The sequence below is a fragment of the Colletotrichum costaricense genome (assembly GCF_030867565.1).
Source record: "Colletotrichum costaricense strain IMI 309622 chromosome Unknown Scaffold_3.1, whole genome shotgun sequence".
NCBI classification, from domain to species: Eukaryota; Fungi; Ascomycota; class Sordariomycetes; order Glomerellales; family Glomerellaceae; genus Colletotrichum; species Colletotrichum costaricense.
The window spans coordinates 2,816,993-2,836,347 of record NW_026848232.1 but is presented as its reverse complement, the minus strand read 5'-3'; the positions used below and the strand labels follow the sequence as shown (position 1 = coordinate 2,836,347).

The window sequence follows — 19,355 nt, the reverse complement described above, 5'->3', positions numbered from 1 at the left end:
TGATCAACCTCCCGCCTCCGCTATTACAAACACAACCTCCTCCCGAAACCTCGCTGCCGATGCTAGATAAAGGAAAAAGTGTTCAAACTTCATGGGATGTGGAAATGATGAACAGGCATGACTATAGACCCCTATCCAAGTCGGACTTGCCCCGTTGCCCTCAACTTCCCCTGAAGACAAATGAAAAGCATAGAGGAAGAGTCTAATCGTCGATGCATCCTCCTCTGTCCCATAACCCAAAAGCCTCCCCTGATGGCAGATTTCCCCCAACCTGCCTCCCTTCGTAGTCCCCTCCGTCATTTCTCCTCCATTCGTAGCCGCATGTCGTCGTCCGAGTCTGCTCTGATAATGCATCCGCCAACCACAGTGGCTCGTGAAAGAGAGAAAAGCGTCAAAGCAAAAGACTGCCACCATTGCAATTCTTCTCTATATGGAAAGGAAGCGCGCTCGAATCGAAACTGGCAGCAGAAATGCGCCAGCAGGAGATGTGCAATCTGATTGCATGCTGTTCTTGGGATATGCTTTAAGCAAGAAAATGGATTGTGTTCAAGGAGTTGAACACGCGGGCGGAAAACTCAAAAAGTCCACCGATTGTGTATGAATGTTGTGCCAAAAAAGACCATCCCGAATCCATTGTACAGGTTGGAAAATGTATGAGTCGAGTTGGGTGCTTATAGTTATGAGCGCGAGCTAGGCAGGTAGTCGCGTGCCAAGCACGTTAAAGTCAGTCGGCGCAGGTGATGACCTCTTCGCCAATGGCAACTTTCTTGGCTGTCTCTGTACTAGCAATGCTCGCATTTGTGTCACGTCGCCTTGCCCCGAAAGGTATTCGTTCGACGTGAGTATTGGTTGTAGATTTCTTCTTGGTCTTCGCCATCAAAAGACCCTCATCACTATCACTATCGTCATCATCGTCCTCTTGTGGACGCATATCGGGACTGTGGTGGATGAGAGGCGGGCTTCTGTAGACTGGGCTGCGTGTGATGCGAAGCGGGATCGGGCCGGCGTTAAATGACGCATTGTGTGTCTCGAATCGTCCTTGTTGCTCGAATTGTTCCAATGGAAATCCGGCCATGGGCTCCTTAAGGTATGCTGGAGGTGTCAGGGAATCTGTCGTTTCGAGTAAACCAGGCTTGTTGATAACAGCAGGCTCCACGGGCTCAGCATCGGATACCGAGCTGGCACCGCTGAGAAGAGCGGGAAGCGACGGATCAGATTGGAAGGCAAGCATCTCCTCTTTCGTGTGGTGGTTGACAGACGAGACGGGACTGGCTATTTCGCTGGGATTCGTCATAGGAGAAGCCAGGCCACCGATGGATGTCGAGCGGGAGGACTTTTCAGTCTCCATCGTGTCCTCACGAGATGGAGGTGGCGGCGTGCCAAATCGCTCGTCATCGGGCGAGAGAGGGCAAGGTACTTCGGTTGGATCGATCACGGCAATGTCTGACCTGACGTCGTCCGGAGCTTGTTGAATAAGACTTTCTGCGATTTGCTTGCGCTGCATCTCGCTTTTTGCGCGGGCGAACGACTCAGGAGTTGACGTATTGTATGTGCGCGGTGGTGGCGTTCTTGCCTCCGGTATATCCCGCACACTTTCGATCCTATGTGCTGTCTGCGGTCTCTCCTCTAGGTCGGCCGTGAGGCGCTGAGTCTCGTAGATGTTTGAGTCCGATTGTGGCTGGCCATGCTGGTAGCCGGTGACAGACCGAGACGAAAAGAACAGTGGTGAAGCTAAGGCGCTGGTGGCCTGCTTCGCCTTACCCAAGTCCACCGATCGCATAGCTCGAGGCTTGCCAGGAAGGCTAGGCATCCTATGAAGGGTACCAGGTACACTCGCCGTGGTGACGCTCACTTGTGCAGGGGCGCGCTTATCTTGGTCTCTGAACACGCCACGCTCTGCTGAGCGTGCACGGAGAGCTTCCTCTGTCAAGGCGTCGTATCCACGTGTTTGTCGCATTTCCTTAGACGGATCGTCCAGTGTGGAGTCACCGGAAAAAGGTGTAGGAGGTTGTGTCCTGACCTCGGGTAATCCAGCTGTAAGCGTCAAAAAGCTATTGCCATTCGATGGGCTTTGCGAGTATCTCTGGAAAGGCTTGTAAAATGACGCTGTCCCAGGAATTGTTGACTGATCTGAAGGCGATGCCGTGCCACTGTTCGTCCTCGAGTCGCTGTAGCTGTTCTGAATGGCATGTAAAAGGGCAGCTCCTTGGCCCTTGACGGGTTGAGCGATAGCCGTAGCGAGAGGGTCGTAGGGAGACTCATAGGGAGAGACTGTCTCGCTGTGGACAAGAGGATGGTCGGAGCCGCCAAAAGCAAAGTCTTTGACGTTGGAAAAATAGTCTTCGCTCTTGAGACTCTTTCTGCGTGCTTCTCTCGAGTGTGGCGTGGGCGGTACATTGAACATGCTGTCTCCAGCCGAGCTGGCAGCACTGCTGGCAGCTCTCCGCCTTGACCGGCTATCGCTTCGATCCCCTAAAGGGTGCATCAACTTCCCAACTGCTTTTTTCACGGTAGATCGTGCGCGTTCCAAGAAGGCAATAGGCACGACAGCGCGGGCCGCCTCCTTGTCGTTAACCTGGACTCGCCTGCCCGAAGTCTTGGCTGGGTCAGTCTCAGCCAACCACGCTTCCACATCTGGAATTCCTTTCGCAACCCAGGCATGGGTCTTGATATCCTTCAGACGAATTCGCTTGTCCGGGTTTTTAGTAAACATGTTTCGCAGAAGGTCCTGCAAAATGGGGTCGATGTTCTCGTAGGCAAGTTCGTTGTCGTCCCTGTAGGGAGGTCCGTTATGCCGCTTAAAGAGAGATTCAGAGTTAGGAGGGGTAGAAGGGTCCACTGCCCTGAGGCGTTTTTGGGGAATGAAGACATCCTCAGTGGCAATTTTTCGAAACATCTGCCACTCATCTTCGGCCTGGAAAGGAATACGTCCGTAGATGAGGCAGTAGAGGGTTACGCCAAGTGACCAAATATCGATCATTTCGGAAATTTTCGGTTGTTCCATGCGGTCCGCGTCGGTGTAGCACAGTTCAGGTGCAAAGAATGCCGGGGTGCCAACTGTCTTGGCCAGCTCAAGATCATCGTCGAAATCTTGTGCTTCAGATTCTGAGACCGTCTCATCGTCGGCCTCGCCTTCTCGGATAGGACGGCCAAAGTACGAAACACCGAAGTCGGAGATCTTGACGCGGTGATCTTTGGTCCACAGTAGATTAGCAGGCTTGATATCCCTGTGTACGACACCTTGGTAATGCAGGTACTCCAGGCCTAAGACAGTGTCTCGGAAAGTCGTTCTTGCCTGGTCGATGGTAAAGCAAGGAACGTAGGAAAAGTCTTCAGCGAAAGGGTCGTGCATCCGAGTGTTCCAGTCGACCGAGGACATGTGCGAAATGATGGAATCGGCCATGCTGGGTGAACGACCTCGAAAGGCCGCGTCTTCCATGTAAGCGCCATACATAGTGCCATCGAGTGCGGTAGCTGAGCCTGGGTTGCTGGTCTGTAGCGGGCCTGGCGTCTCGATGTCCTCAGTGTCGTCGATGGCTTCCTGGTCAAAAACGGTGTCGCGAATTGACTTCACAGACTGAGACCGCGATGGCGCTCGAGATGTAGCCCGGGATGCCTGCAGCGAATTGGGTTGTGATCCTTCGCCTCCGAAAAAGTCCAATGCTCCTAGATCGTCCCTTGAGGGGACGCGGGATTGCGATCCACAACTCGCGTCGTCAGAAATACCGTGCTCGATACTCCAAAACTCATGGGTGTTCATGTTGGCTCGAGACATCTTTTCCCGCTTTTGCTCCCGGATCTTGTACCTCTCCTCCATTATCTTTTCGTAATGCTCCTCCTCTGGGGTCAGCGGCTGACCTCTGCTTTCTCTCTCGATGCGACGACGCTCGTGGTGGCAGATGTGCGGTAATCCCTTTTTTCTCCAGACAACCTCGCCTAGCTCCACGTGTTCGAGAATCAGGTAGATCTTTTTCAATTCCGGATCGTCGATAATCTCCAGCAGCGAGACGACGTTGGGATGCCTCATCTTCTTGAGGATGGCGATCTCTCTCATCGTCTTTTCCTGCGGGGACATGGCCATGACCTTGCCGAGTCGTCGTCTCTTAGAGTACCGTGGAATGATCTTGATAGCCACATTTTCGCCCGTCTCGAGATTTCGGGCAAGTTTGACCTTTCCGTGCACACCTCTGCCAATTTCTTCGATGACTTCATACTGGTTGATGAGCTTGCGGCCGGTAATGCTGTCGGAGTCAATCAAGGCTTTATGTGTCCTGGTCACCAATATGGTTAGCTTATCAGATAGTCATCCCCTTGTCGCGGGGCCTGCGGCTGGCCCCCGCTGTCAATTACGTAGTCACGATACCGCCTCACTGATAGAGAGCCGTCGATGTCGATTCACACAAAGGCTTTATTTGAAAGAAGGCGCGGCGACAACATAGTATAGCAAAGAGGGAAAAAAAGCTGTACTTACTCTCTGACTTTGTGGTTCTGGAGCGGGTGAAGGTAGGGACTGCTGGTCTCGACGTTCGGAGTGTTTGAGTCGGACGAGGCATGGATCGGAAAGTTCATTTTCGGACGCGGGTTTGAGGGACTGAAAAGTCCCGGAGAGGTCATTGGCGTGCTAGCGGAAGACCTCAAGGGTAGGGCATTGGAAGTGGGCGGCACAAGGGCCAGCAGATGAGGGTTGTGAGAGTTCCTCTGATGAGGAAGAGGCTGTTGTGGGTCCATAGTATTCGTGAAAGCGCTCAGGTTCGACTGGTCGTGAAAGTCCCAGTCGGCGACTCGACATAATGAGGGGCGTGGGAGAACGAAGAACGGGGCTCGCACGGCGGCCGAGGAAAAAGATCGCAACGACGGTTCGGGCTTTAGATTGCCATCATGATAGGAGCGGTTCGATTGCGTAGTGTAGGTGTAGATTTGGGTTGGGTGACTGGGAATGAGGTCGAGGAAGGATGTCTGGGTCGTAACGAGCCTGCAGTGACAGAGCGAAGGTTTGGACGAGAAGTTGGATCGTTGTAGTGCGAGGGAGGAGGTTGGTTCGCAGATTTCGTTGTCGGGAAGTCGAAATAGTCGTCGGAAGAGTCGCTAGCAGAAAGGCAAAGTGCTGAGGCAAGACGCAGGCGGGACGCAAGATGAAGTAGGTATTGTGAGGCGATGTGAAGTCAAAAAGTGTTGGATGGACAGAGGGTCGAGAGACAAGACGGAAGAAGTTCGAAAGGTTGGCAAGGTCAGGTACTTCCGGGGGGTGGACGGGACTAAAAGACGAGGGGAGGAACAAGACGAGGGATCTCAGTCTTTTTTTGGTGTGGTGGGTGTGGGTGGGTGTGGATTTGAAAAGCCAAGCAAGGCAAAGCCAGGCAAGGTTGGGAGTGAGGGGAGGCAATAGTGCACAGTACGAGAGTACCTAGCGCGCGAGCCAGAAAACCGCGGAGTGTGAGGTCGGGATGTGTGAGTAAGTGAGTAATACGGATAGTGTATGTACGAATAGTACCCCTAGTAGGTATGTGTGATTTGATGGGTGTGCCGTGTGTGAGAGTGAGTAAGAGGGAGAGGGTGAGAAAGAGAATACAAGAGTGAGAGAGGGGGGAGCCTGGGGTTGGGATCGGGATTCTGACTGTGTGAGAGTGGAGTGTTCCCGCTGCCGGTGCTTGCTGGTTGGTGTTGCGTTGGTGACTGAATGGGGTTGTTGGTGATAATGAGGGTGTGTGGGTGAGCGAATTGGGAAATGGACGGAGACCAAGAGGTTTGGTTTCTCTCTGTTCTTTCCCTTATTTTTCTTCTACTTTTTTCATTGGGGAGAGGGAAGGAAGTAGTGGTAGGTGCCGCAAAGAGTGGGACATTCACACACCTCGCGTCCAGCAGCGCCTTTGGTTTCGGGTCGCTGTGGATGGTGGAGAGCGGATGGAAGGCACGATTGATTCCCAGGCAAATTGACGCTGGACGACACTTTCTGCTGTTGCTTGATTGCTGCTGCTGCTGCTGCTGCTGCCGTCGTCGCTCCTGCTCTTTCTCAATCATGTTCTACCCCGTGTGCATTTGCAAGAGTCACCCTGTGTGGGTGTGTGCGTTTGTGATAGAGATGATTGGAAGGGGGGCCGGAACCTGGAAATGCTAGGAAGGAGAGCGGCGGCGGCGGCGGGCAAGGAGGAGCAACCGGGTCTGGTATTCCTGGGAAGGCGAAATAGCGACAGGACACAACGCAAGGAAAAGACAAGACAGGCCGCAGGCCATGCTGCGTAGGCGCGGCGCCCGCAGTGGAGTCCATCCAATGTTGGACTGGAGCTGGAAATTGTTCTCCTACGAGACTCGAGTAACGAAAGTAACGAGAGAGCCCGAGGCGCTACGGCTGCTCAGACCGGGCTCGCTCTTTCCTCCCGTCTGCTTCCTTTCCTTCTTTCCGTCTTCTTCCTAAAGTGCCCTCGCTCTCACGCCTTTGCGATTCGAGAGATCCATCCTCGCTCGCTATTAGCCTCGCGCTTTTGCACAGGCCACCGTGCAGCATTAAGACGGGATGGCGGGAGGAAGAGGGATGCTGCGAAAAAGAAGAGGGCCGGGAAGGAGGGGCGCCTGCACCTTGCGACCCAAGGTACCGTGCACAGAGGGCCAGAAGACACGGTATGCGCGTCTGTGCCTTTGGGCGCGGCCAACATCCTCCTGATTGGTCCCGATTGCAGACGAGGACCTTATCTCGAGTGGGTCAACTGCATTGGGACTGGCGTGAAGCTGGGGTGATGCTGGTGGGTATCCGCACAGGTCACCGCCTGGAATTCCCCGTCTTTTGGCACAGCTTGCTGCAGAGATAAGGAGCATCCGCACCTGGTTGCACAACGAGGCGCAAGCACGGCCCAAGGCACGTTCGAAGCCATGATCCTGCAGTATGTACCTACTTGCTTGTATTACCCTCAGATACGTCCTCACTGCCGCACATTTGACGTCCAGATATCCTCAACACTTACAGAGCATTAGGTACTGCCATATTGCACGTGCTGCGTATCAATTCATTGCCAAGGTTATTGCCCGAGTTCTCAAAGCAACATCGTACCGAAACGGTACATCTGGATACTGTGGTACGACATGGCCGGAGGGCCTGCGTACAGCGCGCGCAGCTCACTTTTGCATCCCAGTAGCACCTCACAGTGACCCAACAGAGCAACCTCACCCTGCAGGCGCCATGCAGCAAAGGCTACGACGGATACGCATCACAAAGCACTGGGCTCTCTCTCATCTCGTCCCATCATCACGAGCAACCAAACGTCGTTAGCAGCTTACACCATCTCAGAGCCTCGTGGCTTCTCGTCTAGGCCCTCCCATAGGCGGCCTGGCCGTCGTCGCTGCCAAGTAGTGTACGCCTCTGCCATCGATCTGAAGTTCAGCTACGATGACATGCCATTATCTTCAAAGTCTAGGGCAGTTGGCCGAAAACTGACAGGTCGAGGCATGTCAGCTAGCCCAGCTCAATGGGGACGTGCAATGCAGAGCCAGCAAAGGGTGTGACAGCCACCTACGATTGACACAAACCCATCCACAGCCCGTGTTTCGACTCGTCCATCTTTTCTATGGCGTCCACTCGAAAGTATGGCTGCAGCAGCCCTTGGGTTGGGTTCCCAGCACCTATCCATCTGCGACGTTATGCTGCACTCTACTTGCCGACATCGAACTCCGTCGAATCTGCCCTAGGAGTGTTTCGATTCTATTCTCTGTTACCCTCCTCCACCATGCCCGTTTCTTGCAGTTCCTTGCCTCACCCTCACAATAGCAATCAGTCAGTGTCTATGGAATCACTCCCTCGAATCTCGATGACGGATCGTTCTGTACAGAATCAAGAAAATCCCATACAGTCCAAGACTCCAGTCAGGTACGAATGGATCCTCCTACGACCCAGTAGCCGCACATGCCTCGCACCACGTCGCTTGCTCCATCTAATTGACCTCCTGCATGCTTGCATAGTTATGGATACCGTGCCCCAGTTCGGAGCGGTGTTCCTTGCAAGAAGGAGACAACTCGCACACCTGAGAAGTGAGAACAGGTTGTGTGCTGTCTTGGCCAGGCCAGGAGAGGCAGCGAGCTGTTGGCATTGGCAAAACCGCACTTTACTATGTAAAAGCCAAAAGGCATGGCGAGCACAGGGGTCCAAGACAGATGGATGTGCGTGCATTGGCAAGGATGGCCGATGTTTGGCCCGTGCTGCGGCTGCGAATTCAAGATTCGAAAAGCAGTAAGGGTCAGACAAAGTTTTGGTGGCAGTCCTTGGCTTGGCTGCTTGGGGGCTTGAAAAGACAGAATCGCTATAGGAATAAATAAATAAAAATAAAAATAAAAAAGCTCGAAAGAAGAGAAGCGAAGAGCCAAATCCTCACCATTCCGACAAAGATACGTACCGAATCGGTTTCTGAGGGCCAGAGCGGGGACAACGGGACCACGACCGGAGCGGGGGCAGGGCCAGATGGAAGCAAGAGTGCAAGACTGCAGGAGCAAGGGCAAGGGCAGCAGCTACGGAGAAAGGGAACGAGGGACTTCCGACCAGGTACATTGCCTTATCGCGCCATGATCTGCATCTCGTCATTGGCCCGCTGGAGCCTCTCACCTTTTTTCGCGACATGCGCCGACGACAAGGCACGTACCGATTTCTCCCCGCCGTTGACCTTAGGTTCCTTGGGCAGTGGAAGGTAAGGTAGGTACGAAGCACAGCAAAGCAATCTCTAAGCTCTTGCCGTTTGCTACGAATACAGATACGTACTGCGACACACCACCGGCACCACAGCCCTGAGCATCCGGGAGAAAAATAACGACAAAAGAAAAAAGAAAGAGTCCAACGACTCCTTATCCTCACCTCACCTCACCTCAACTCACCAGTCAACGAGGTGTGTTGGTCCGCGGAAGACAGTACAAGCCATTCCCAACTGCAAAATCCTTCGGCATCAAAGGGTTGGGACACACTCCAACGACGCCTTTGGCTAAAGTGCCTCGCGAGGAATGCACCCATGCAAGACATGTTCCGCTACGCAGTGACACACGCGTGATGCAGATGTCATCGACAAGAAGAGTCAACTCAGTCAAGTCTCCGACCTGCGGCAAAGCCTGCAAGACAAGCACGAAGATGATGCCCAAGACTGCACGACACCAAGACATCCAAATGCCATCGCTGCCAGTGCTGCAGTGACTGCACCAATTCGAACAAAGGAACTAGGTACCCATCGACCTTCGCTACGTCTCCTCGCGTGCTGTGCGTGTCTCGCGCCTCTTCTTCCACTTGTCTTTCCCCGAATCTTTGCGAATGCCTCATTACACTATCCAGGTAATTGACTGCCTAGGTATTCTACCAATACCTATCTTTTCATCCGACTCTTCAACCCGGCGGCCAGCATGTTTATGACTAATACGGCACACATTGGGGGACAAATCCCACCTCTTCGGTCCCAATCATTCAACAATTTCTAGTTGGCCGATGCAAGCACACTGGACCAGCGGCCCAACCCGAACGGAGCCTGATCCGTCTTCGGGCAGTTGGCATGTCTTTGTCATTGCCCGCTGCCGTTGTCAATGTCACTATTCGGTGGCAACAGCCTGGACTCCGATCCAGATTTCAGACTCCAGACCTCAGCTATCTTGCATGCTTGCTCGACGTTAGGCATTTCCCTGGTCCGATGTCTCCCTAGCTCCCGGGTTTGTCGCCTATTTTCACAGGCGGCCCTCGATCCCCGTTCAGCAAGCCCAACTCCCGCCGTGCCGCCCTACCAACAAACGTGCGTTTCCACAACCGACCGATCTTCTCCACCTACATCAATGATCACGGTTCTCCACATACATAGTGCTTTCGACCATCCATTATGTGCGTTGAACAATCTACACAGTACGGAGTACGGGCAGGTGTTCTAGCGGTGGCCGGCGGCGGCGGTGGCTATCCACTTGTTCGCTGCGTAGCAGCCGAAGAGCTGGCTGCGTAGTTATGACGAGACATGCTACAGCCTACAGCCACAAACTGCTGGTCATAGAGAGCATGGCTTGATCTTGTTAGAGACGGCGCGGAGAGACCATCGACCATCCGGCAGATGAGAATCTAAATTTCTTGACGTTCTCCTTCCAGGGCTGTCGCGCCCGCAAACCTGACGTTTCCTCAGATCACCCTGCCGCATACAAAGAACCCGCGCATGGAGGTGGCTCATCCCGTCTTTCTTTGACAAGGCCCGACACCGACGGGCGGAAACAAGACCTTCATAAGACCACGAACAGACGAGTATGAGCAGCGAACATAGGCACTCTTTCTTCGGCATTGGTCAAAACCCAGCATCTGGAACTGGCTTCTCCAGTCACCTCTGAACAACTGCAGGGCCAGCTCCGCAACCAGAACTCACACGCATGCAAGTGTCATTCTCCTGGCTCACTGTGCGACATGGCCATTGGATGCAAGACGCCCTCTGCAGCGCTCATTTGTCGCCTAGTTTCGGAGCTGCATCTCTCCTGTCTCTGCATGATTCCTTCTTGGACGCCACGAACGAGACCCTAATGCGACAACCGCATCATCCTGGAATTGACTTGGACGGCAGAAATGCGACTGCCCGGCAGTCCAGCAGCAAAGTCGCAAAAGCGATCTGATCGTCTAATTTATGTACATATCGAACTGTTCTTAGCGGGGGCATCCGGCCATCGGGGAGCATTCGGTGACAGCAAATACAGCGACGGGGGCGTCCAACCACATCCCCGACTGTAGTAAATCATCAACACAGCTGTCCACGACGCAGTCGAGGCTTGGCATTGGCTTGACAAGACGCTGATACCGTACAATGGCCTGATGTCCTGCAAAATTTCTGCTCTCAAGCTCGGGAACCACGTTTCATTGGATACATAAATTTCTCTGGGCACATTGTCACTTGCCATTTGGTCGCTGGTTTCGGCCGTGGAACGAGCAACATGAGGCACTCGTTGTCAGTCGAAGGGATGCTCACCTCGGCAAGCAATCTTCGCCGTTGGTGCTTTAGACTGTTCAACCTTCTACCGCCGTCAATCACCGCTCTGTAGTCTCGGGTCATCAAATGATAACTAACAACACGACATCTGGCGATCGAGGCAATGGCTACGATAATACGCTTTCCTCCGTGAGCATGGATAGGGGGCTAGCTTTCTTCGCACTCCAGATGCCAGCCACTCAGAGTCGAGGAAACTACCAATCGATCGATCAGGGGCGGCGCTCGCACCAGGCGCAAGTGAAGCAGGATAGACCCTGGCTCAGCCATCGACGAACGACTCGAGTTTTGCTTCGTCGCCAGTATTGCCGCTGTCGTAGACTTCATTGAGTTTGCTCGACTCCGTCGCTCTTATTCCGCGGAAGAACAGCTCCTCTATTGCAACCCGACTTGCACCTGCTCCCGAACTCAGCCCTCAGAAGACTCCAGATCAAGCATGATCGTCAACTCGGCGGCCTTGGAACTACCCTTATCCATGCAGCAAGCGATGCTGGCATCGAGGTACCATCGTCAATGTCGGAGCGGGAGATGTTTGGAGTCGCTGATGGAGACTCCATCGCCGTCAATTATCTCGGGTGGAGATGCGGCGCGGACGATGCTTCCCAATCATCCAAGTTCTCTCACCTGTCCAGGCTGCCCCTGGTCACGGCTATTCTGCTGGTTTCGTCGAGGCCTAACGGTCTCCACTCGCTGCGCAGCTTGCATCATTGTCATCATTCGCAATCTCAAGGACGAAAACGACTGTGCACAACGCTTTACTACTAGGAGCGAACATGGAGGCGGGACCAGAAGCTAGAAGAATCTTGAATATTCAGAGACAAACCGCCGAATATCACGAGTTCACTACAGGTTGCCAGGTGTTCCTTCGTACACCTTCAGTGTCGAAAGAAGCGCAACATTACCCACTCATCCGCTATACCACGTCCTACTAGAAGATCCCTCAATGCCAGAGACTCCACAGAGCGTTGCTGTGTCAGAGTGATCGATTAAACAGTTGTCATAACCATCGCATTTGAACGGGCGACCAAGACACGCGACAAGCGCTCGAAAGACCGCAAGACAAAATCACTCCTTCCCCCAAATTGCAGCGGTCCAGTTGCCCACCATCCGGACAATGGCCTGAACGACAGAGGTGATGAGAGTGCAGGAACCGCAAGCCTGGATCGTGAACGGCACTAGCTTAATCAACGATACCACTGGAGTTGCCATGCGATTGGACAATGCGTTGACAACCAAAGAAAGCCGCCGAGCCAGCTCTGCTTCTTACGAGAAGCGATCGGACTTGAGGTCAGCTCGTTCCGTCAGGTTACCCGATCCGGATTAGCATCGCTGGCCGGCTGGCAATGTCAGTCTCGGGAAGAGACGGCACCACGGAAAGCCACATACCGCTGGCACAGTGGCACGTTAACGTCCAGTCTGCGGCGTGCGCAGTCTTTTCGGAATCAACGCTCGTAGAGATCGAAGGGGCCACGGCGCCCCGGGCCATGATCTCCAACAACCAGCCCGATGCCCATCAATCCTACTTGTATACTTGTGAGCTGGTTGTGGTCGAGACTCGAGACTAGATCGGCTCGATTCAATGGAAACCTCCGTCCATCGCATGCTCACAGTCAGGCATGAATTTCTCCGGGACCTCTTACCCTCCCTGTCTAGCGCTTCTGGGGTTTGGGCCTCTGCTCGAATGTATCGACGATCACTGATCATCCCTAGTCAACTCGGACACAGCACCGCAGCAGTGAGGTCCACTACGCCGAAAAAGATTTCAGCAAGTCGGCGTGGTTGGGTTCATGAATGAAGCTTCAAATGCAAACGATGAACGTGAAAACAAACAATTCGTACCTAATCGTTGCCGTATGTTCAATACCTCTAGTCCGGCACCCTGGGCAGATATGAGCTGTGAAGTTGTAGCATACACGGACCGACCCTTATTATCAGTATCAGCCATTGAGGCACGCGGATCTCGTCTCTGGCTGAGAATTTAACGATCCCGGGCCAGAAAATCGTTCCACGACATTCACACCTCGCTGACAGCCCAAACGCTCCCGGCTCGAGCGCCCTGCTCGTCTTAACCCAATCCAACAAAACAACGGTGACCACGCCGTAGGGCGGGTGTATGAATACCCTGTACTCAGAACTGGATCATGTATACGCAGTAAGTTCGTCAAGACCGGCCATGGGTAACTTCCAATGACCGGCTCTACTACCGGTCTGTGAAAGCCGTCCCCGCTGAGTTCAGCAATATGTGAGGTAAGGAATAGATGCATCGTAGGCCTCGAAGAATCTGGGCCGCCACGAACTCGGAACCACTATCCAGAAAGGAAAGAAGGGTCCAAATTCCAGAACGGTCCACGATGTGGTTCTCCCTCTCTACCGGGCAGAGCCTGTCAGAGCGGAATGAGATGGTACCTCCATTGTCGTTTCTCCATAGAAGGTTCGCGAGACCCACTGAAACAAGTGAAGCTCACGATGCTTCGGCTTCCACACGCCTCCAGGGACGGCTGGGTGGTCTCACCGGTGAGCCTGCCTTCCCTGCAACGAACCCGAAAAAACGCCTACGTGGCAGGGGAGCAGGGGCTTGGGACCAATCATCAAACAAGTCTGGGGGGCAGAAAAATCTCACGATGGCTTCGCTTTGGCGTTCCCTTCCGATGCCCGGGGGCAACCCCTCCTTGGCCACGGGGTGCAAATCTACTCCAAATAGCCCGGTCCAGACTAGGGCAGCCAGCCGCGAACTGCGGAGAAGAGGCCCAGAGGGAGACAAGGCCGCAAGGGCAAGGGCTGTGATTGTCGGCGGCTTATTCGTCAAGAAACCCCCCCAATCGCTGGGCTGGTCCAGCTTTGCACAGGGTCCCTGATTCCGTTGACAAACGCGGGCATCTGCTGCTTGCGGCGTAGCTTGCAGCAAGACGAACTACGGATACATATCGCAGGCCGGAAGTGCATCGGCATCACCATCCATTTACCTGACTGCTCGTCAGTCTGCAGATAAGAGCTCCGGACAACAACAAGTCCCAAAGGAGAGAGGTTGGGGAAAGATGGGGTTGGTGTCGTGTTGTTCGACTATGAAGCACCTGCGCAATCAGCTGCCCAAGCACGAGTCTGTCGTCGTCAACCTCTGCCACCCGAATAGCCCGAGTCTGAGTCGTGGCTTGTCTGTCTCGCACACAGACCAATGTCGGTATCTGCTGTCCGGGGTAATTTAGTATTGGGGTATTTTATTTTCTTCGTCCCGCCCTAAGCGACAGTGCTATCAATGCGCGGCCACGAGAAGGGAACGCGCGCATGTCGAGGAGCGACACCATGCATCATCCTATCTGCAAGTCTACGGGAGCTAAGACATCCAGACCAACAAAAGTCATCCTCCATGATCCATCACAGCTCGCGTTCATACCCAAATAGAAGCAAGTACGGTAGGCACGCCTTTTTGGTTTCCCTTCTCTCGATAGAAATCGGCCCATACAACGTCAATCGCCTAGGATCCAAGAACGGCCGTTGGTGGTTTGTTGTGTCGATCACCTCGATGCATGCTCATCAGGTAGCCTCCCCCAAACGGCATGACGTTTCGGCGACGCTCATTTCTCTGTTGGAAATTCGACTTTTCTTCACGAGTTTTGAATGATTGGCATGACACCGCGAAATGGTCATTTTGTGAGCTAAACAGAAATCCTTCTGCGTCGCAATCCCCGACGGCTCGGTTACCCCAAATTATATCTGTTGTCCTTCATCCCAACAGAGCACCTAGCAGAATATGACTGCTCATATCCGAAGGCTCTCTTGACCTCCGCCGTTTCAAAGAACACCGGCTGGCATCTCTCTGCGTACGGCGTTGCAGTCAATGGCACTATACCCCGTACTCTTTCTTCTTTTTGGACTTAATTTCTTGCTCATTGCCCCCTGCTTCCAGCCATCACACCTCGTGCGAGGTGGAACTTGAGGTTTAGCATGTGCCTCGTCATATTTCTAAATGTCTCTCACCCCGTACTGGCCGCCATCGTATTACTGCTTGCTGCCAGCGGACTCCCTTCTCGCCACTAGATGGAGCGGCTTACGCGCCTCCGGTCCACACTCTATAAGCTATGTGCACTGGCTTTTGCTTGGAAAAAAGTGTCAAAATATCAGACGTCTGGGGAAAAGTGTGGGAGGCCGGAAGCCGCTCGACTAAAGTAGCGGCGGCAGCCGTGGGATCTTCCTTTTCCCCAGACAGCTGAACAGGGAAAATCCTCTACTCGATGTCTTTTCTCACCATGGCATCATAACCGCTCGCTGGCTTACGGGACTAGCTCTACCACATGGCGAAGGGCATCCCACCATGTCTAGACCATCAAACACGTACTGTCTAGTAACACCAGCTGCTCCCACCCTCATCGCTCACGACGAAGAATAAAGGGCTGATCACTTGCTTCGGACCAAAGCTCCGTTGACAGGGACTTGACTCGGTTTTACGATCGCGCCGAAGGAAGACGTCGCTCCCAGGTCGCTGAGGAAGGAATCTCCATGAAGGAGTGGTGCTAGGCACATGAGGTTGTTGTTATTCTTCGTCGTGCACAGCTCTAGCACCATCTCCGTTGCCCTGCCTGCCCCCAGGGGCCTATAAAAAAGCAACATGTGAATCTGGGGTACGGAAAGGGGGGAGGAGTCGCTGTCTGGAGAACCAAAAAATGCGGGATGTGCGGAGGGCCGTACGGTCGCAATCATTCGTCGAGACGGCGTTCCGGACAAGTGCGAGGGAATCACACCGATTTGGCGCTGACCTAAGATGTGATTGAATTCCCTCCCCAACCGACTCCATCTTTGCTCATTCTCGGTGTTAATATTCCATCGACACTCAAGATCTAGGCAAGGGGGCGAGTTGATTGGCTTTTCACACCGGGGCAACCACTTTCCCATCACCCACCAGGGCCACCCTCCTCCTCCCAGACGGGTGTGCAAGTTTTGGTGCTTGTCGACGAGTTCGAGAGTCAACCACATGCGGTGACTTGCATGATGGGCTACGGATACATACCTTGAGGCGAGACGCGCCTAGCCCCGTGCAAAGCCGTGCGAGCTAGCAGACGGCCCCCTTAACCTCCGCAGTTGGGGCTGCCTTTGCCTGCCCACACGACCCATACCTACATTGGACCCGATGCAACCCGCACCTCCGGGTTTCTCCAAAAGAATGTCTCGGTTTCGCAGCTTTGGATTGGTTTGTGTTGGCTCATCACTTACCGTAGGGTGGCCAGGACGAGAACAGGAATACCGGAATACAGGTGCGCAAAGAAGAACAAAAACGCAACGGCGTCGACGGCGATCGGCGGAAATCAGGGTCATGGTTTCTCTATAGGGTGACATGCGCTCTGGGGGGGGGGGGGGGGCTTCAAAGGCCCGGGTGGGCGGGGGGAGGGGGGGGTGCCACGGGGGGGGCCCCGGGGGGGGGGGGGGGGGGGGGGGGGGGGGTGGGGGGGGTGGTGGGGGGGGGGGGGGGGGGGGGGGGGGGGGGGGGGGGGCTTCAAAGGCCCGGTTTGCTAGAGTGATGTGCAGTGTACACCAGTGTTGGGTGCCACTGAGGAGGAGGAGGAGGAGGGGTCGTGATCTTTGGGCGAGATGATAGATCCAACGCCTAGCTCGCAGCCAATCCAACTCCTTTTCGATACTCGCATCGCATGCGCGGTCGCGGCGTAGCAACGCACCTAGATTCTGGGCATTTTCTGCTCTGTTTTTGGTGCAAGACGTCTATGACACTCCGGTGAATCCTTTTCCAAGGGGGATTGGATGGCTGCGTGGATTAGTGGTTGCGTGGTTTACAGGCTCAGAGCCGCCCCCCGGGAGCAGTCTTCTCACGCTTAGGACGGCGGAGTGAGTGTGCGAAGTTTGGTTGTTTGGTTCAGGATTGTGGGTTTGGGTGGATGGGTGGGTGTGTGCGATGGTTCTCCATGCTTTTGCTGCACGTCATCCCATTTTCGCCGATGGCCTGGTACTGGTCTGGGGTCCTAGGGGTTTGGTTCAACTACCTGGACCGAAGAAAGGGTTCGGTGCTGATCTAGGTGGAATAGCAGACACTTCTTGATATCGAACTGACCTACAGAGAGAGGTACGTTTTTTTCCCTCTTTCATGTCTTTTTTACTGATGGAATGGCCGAGACATGGAGTTCACTTCAGCTGGTTTGCATCAAACGATGAAGATGACTTTTAATCAGCCGTCTTCTGTGTTCTTAGACCCTGCATGTCCACTCTCTCCCTTTCGGAGCGGATTTAATCTTGGTGGGTCATGGTTGAGAAGATGGAGGGGGGTGATGGAATGTTCAGATTGTCACTGCAGAAATTCCAGAACTGGTGGATGGTTTCCCACCCGTCCACCATTCCTTCCACCCTCCTGAACCCTTTAGCTCAAGTTACACAAGAAGGGTAGGTAGGACGAGCGGGAAATGATTTCTTGTCGGGGGAAGGGGGGGGGGGGGGGGATGAAAAGTGATGAAAGGGAGAAGAAGACGATGATGGAAGAAGACGAGACGAGGCTGGAGCTTGGAGGAAACATTTGTATACGCAGAGTACAGGCATACATGTGACGGTGTGACGAACACAGGGTACAACAATTGGAGAAAGCGCAGCGCGATACGAAAAGCAAGCCACCTTCGCCCATTTGGTCACTGGCTTGATCGCTGCGGATGTCTCGGTCGTCCGCGTCGAGGTCTCACCGTGTTTGGTCATTCTTTTGGTTCGGAGACACACTCACATGTCGACGGGGGACAGATAACCCGCCCCATATTCGCTTCTTTTCTTATCTCTGTACTCTGTACTAGCTGGCTGGTATCTAGGTGCTTGCGCAACAGACAACCTACTGTGTACGCAGGCATGGCAGTGCCACGAAAAAATGGGCGATAACGAAAGAGAGCCCGAGTGAATGGTTGACGCACGTCGACGCGAGTCTAGTCGTTGCTGTCCTGCAGCCACACCTTTTTTTTTTTGTTGTTGCATCTACACTACGTTTGCTCAACCTGATGCCTCAGACGTACAGTAGATTCGTTTTCCCCGTCATGTCAAGTTGATCTTGGCAGACCCTTTGTGGGGTCGCATGAGGTTGGTGGCTCACTAGGTAAGGTAGGTAGGTAGGTAGGTAGGTAGGTAGGTAGGTAGGTAGGTAGGTAGGTAGGTCCCTATCTCTCATCTGTCTCTGTTCGTTTGTTTCCTTTGTGATGTCGGTGTTCTTCGAAGGCCGGGCCGCCGGGTTGGTGGTGGTGACACTTACATCAGCGTGTGACGAAACGTTCCCTTACCCTTTTGGTTCATGGTGCGTGTGTGCTGCATTGGCTAGATCCGGACTTGGAGGGGTGAGGCGTAACACGAGGATTTCCAGGTTTTGGAGAGGATGGATACATGTGAGGGAGGTGGCTTACTTCAGGGTCTTGTTCATCAGTCATGGCAGATAACGTAGAGTATGTCATCGCGTGTGGCTGGTCGTCCTCTTGGAGAGCGAACACGAAAACGTTTCCTGCTTTACTCTATGTGACTATGAATCACAGGTGTGGCGAATGAGACTCTGAATATACGTAACCCCGAACTTTTTGGACTGCCAACCCTCTTTTTAGGGTGAGTAGACGTGACTTGATTGGAGATGTCTCATTCACCAGCCCCTTTTCACCTTCCTTCCCGCCTCGTGAGCCCCTTCTTATCGCTGGTTTAGAAACTCGTGATGCTAGATGAGGACCCTGAAAGGAAAGTGCAGTGAATATCGAGAAAGGGGGTGGGTGTTGATGAGGATTGGGATTATGGCACTGTGGCACTGTGGCACACAGGTGCACCCGGCAAGCCGTTGCGTTTCCCAGTGTTTCTTCAAGTGTTTTTGTTACACCGTCGGAAGCCGCTTCGGTAGTGAGGCGGGAAGAACGTGACTAAGGTGATTTTGATGTCTCAGTTGAAGGCAACTTCGTGTGTGGTTTCTGTTCATCTTTGTCTCATTGGGGGTTTACATTCGAGAAGTGGAGGGTCCTTTTTGCGATGTGAAGTCTTGAAGTCTTGAAGATTTGAGACCCATCTCCGATTCCATTGGGTGAAAGGTATTTGTGAAAGAAGAAGAGTTGGGGACGAGCCTCTTGGTTGTTGTCTCGTCACTTTGCTGTCGATCGTATTTCGTATTAATGCGGTGAGAAAGGGTGAGAGCGGACGTCATGAGTAGTGGAATGTTTGATGAGACGTTGCAGATGGGAGAGACGCTGGGGATAGGGTTAATGGTGGTGTGTCTCATGCTTTGCTTGAAGTTGTTGGGCGATGTCGCTGATGCAATCGTTCGCGATGTATCGATGACACGCGGAGGAGAAGTCTGGTGTTTCGTTCTTTCACACTCCCTACTCTCTGTCTTGTTCATAGGTTCTCGGTGCTGGACCAAGGTAAACAATATCACTACAAGCTCTACTAAAAATG

At 53.6% G+C, this 19,355-nt stretch overlaps 7 protein-coding genes across 7 annotated transcripts; 5 read left to right on the top strand and 2 right to left on the bottom strand.

The window, feature by feature from the left end:
* Positions 1 to 724: 724 nt before the first annotated feature.
* On the bottom strand, positions 725 to 4,569 carry CCOS01_03778 (uncharacterized protein; the record flags this gene model as incomplete). The annotated part of the gene is made up of 2 exons (XM_060451961.1): positions 725 to 4,271; positions 4,472 to 4,569. The coding sequence occupies 2 exons, from the start codon at positions 4,567 to 4,569 to the stop codon at positions 725 to 727; spliced, it is 3,645 nt and encodes a 1,214-aa protein (XP_060318226.1).
* Positions 4,570 to 6,229: 1,660 nt separating this feature from the next.
* CCOS01_03777 (uncharacterized protein) lies at positions 6,230 to 6,966 on the top strand (the record flags this gene model as incomplete). Its single annotated transcript, XM_060451960.1, has 3 exons — positions 6,230 to 6,236; positions 6,305 to 6,615; positions 6,754 to 6,966. The coding sequence occupies 3 exons, from the start codon at positions 6,230 to 6,232 to the stop codon at positions 6,964 to 6,966; spliced, it is 531 nt and encodes a 176-aa protein (XP_060318225.1).
* A 590-nt stretch (positions 6,967 to 7,556) lies between these two features.
* CCOS01_03776 (uncharacterized protein) lies at positions 7,557 to 8,219 on the top strand (the record flags this gene model as incomplete). The annotated part of the gene is made up of 1 exon (XM_060451959.1): positions 7,557 to 8,219. One exon carries the CDS (start codon positions 7,557 to 7,559, stop codon positions 8,217 to 8,219), a length of 663 nt encoding a protein of 220 aa, XP_060318224.1.
* Positions 8,220 to 9,540: 1,321 nt separating this feature from the next.
* CCOS01_03775 (uncharacterized protein) lies at positions 9,541 to 9,876 on the top strand (the record flags this gene model as incomplete). Its single annotated transcript, XM_060451958.1, has 1 exon — positions 9,541 to 9,876. One exon carries the CDS (start codon positions 9,541 to 9,543, stop codon positions 9,874 to 9,876), a length of 336 nt encoding a protein of 111 aa, XP_060318223.1.
* Positions 9,877 to 9,986: 110 nt separating this feature from the next.
* On the bottom strand, positions 9,987 to 10,271 carry CCOS01_03774 (uncharacterized protein; the record flags this gene model as incomplete). The annotated part of the gene is made up of 1 exon (XM_060451957.1): positions 9,987 to 10,271. The coding sequence occupies one exon, from the start codon at positions 10,269 to 10,271 to the stop codon at positions 9,987 to 9,989; it is 285 nt and encodes a 94-aa protein (XP_060318222.1).
* A 2,033-nt stretch (positions 10,272 to 12,304) lies between these two features.
* On the top strand, positions 12,305 to 12,526 carry CCOS01_03773 (uncharacterized protein; the record flags this gene model as incomplete). Its single annotated transcript, XM_060451956.1, has 1 exon — positions 12,305 to 12,526. One exon carries the CDS (start codon positions 12,305 to 12,307, stop codon positions 12,524 to 12,526), a length of 222 nt encoding a protein of 73 aa, XP_060318221.1.
* Positions 12,527 to 13,219: 693 nt separating this feature from the next.
* On the top strand, positions 13,220 to 13,816 carry CCOS01_03772 (uncharacterized protein; the record flags this gene model as incomplete). The annotated part of the gene is made up of 1 exon (XM_060451955.1): positions 13,220 to 13,816. One exon carries the CDS (start codon positions 13,220 to 13,222, stop codon positions 13,814 to 13,816), a length of 597 nt encoding a protein of 198 aa, XP_060318220.1.
* Between the last annotated feature and the right edge of the window lie 5,539 nt (positions 13,817 to 19,355).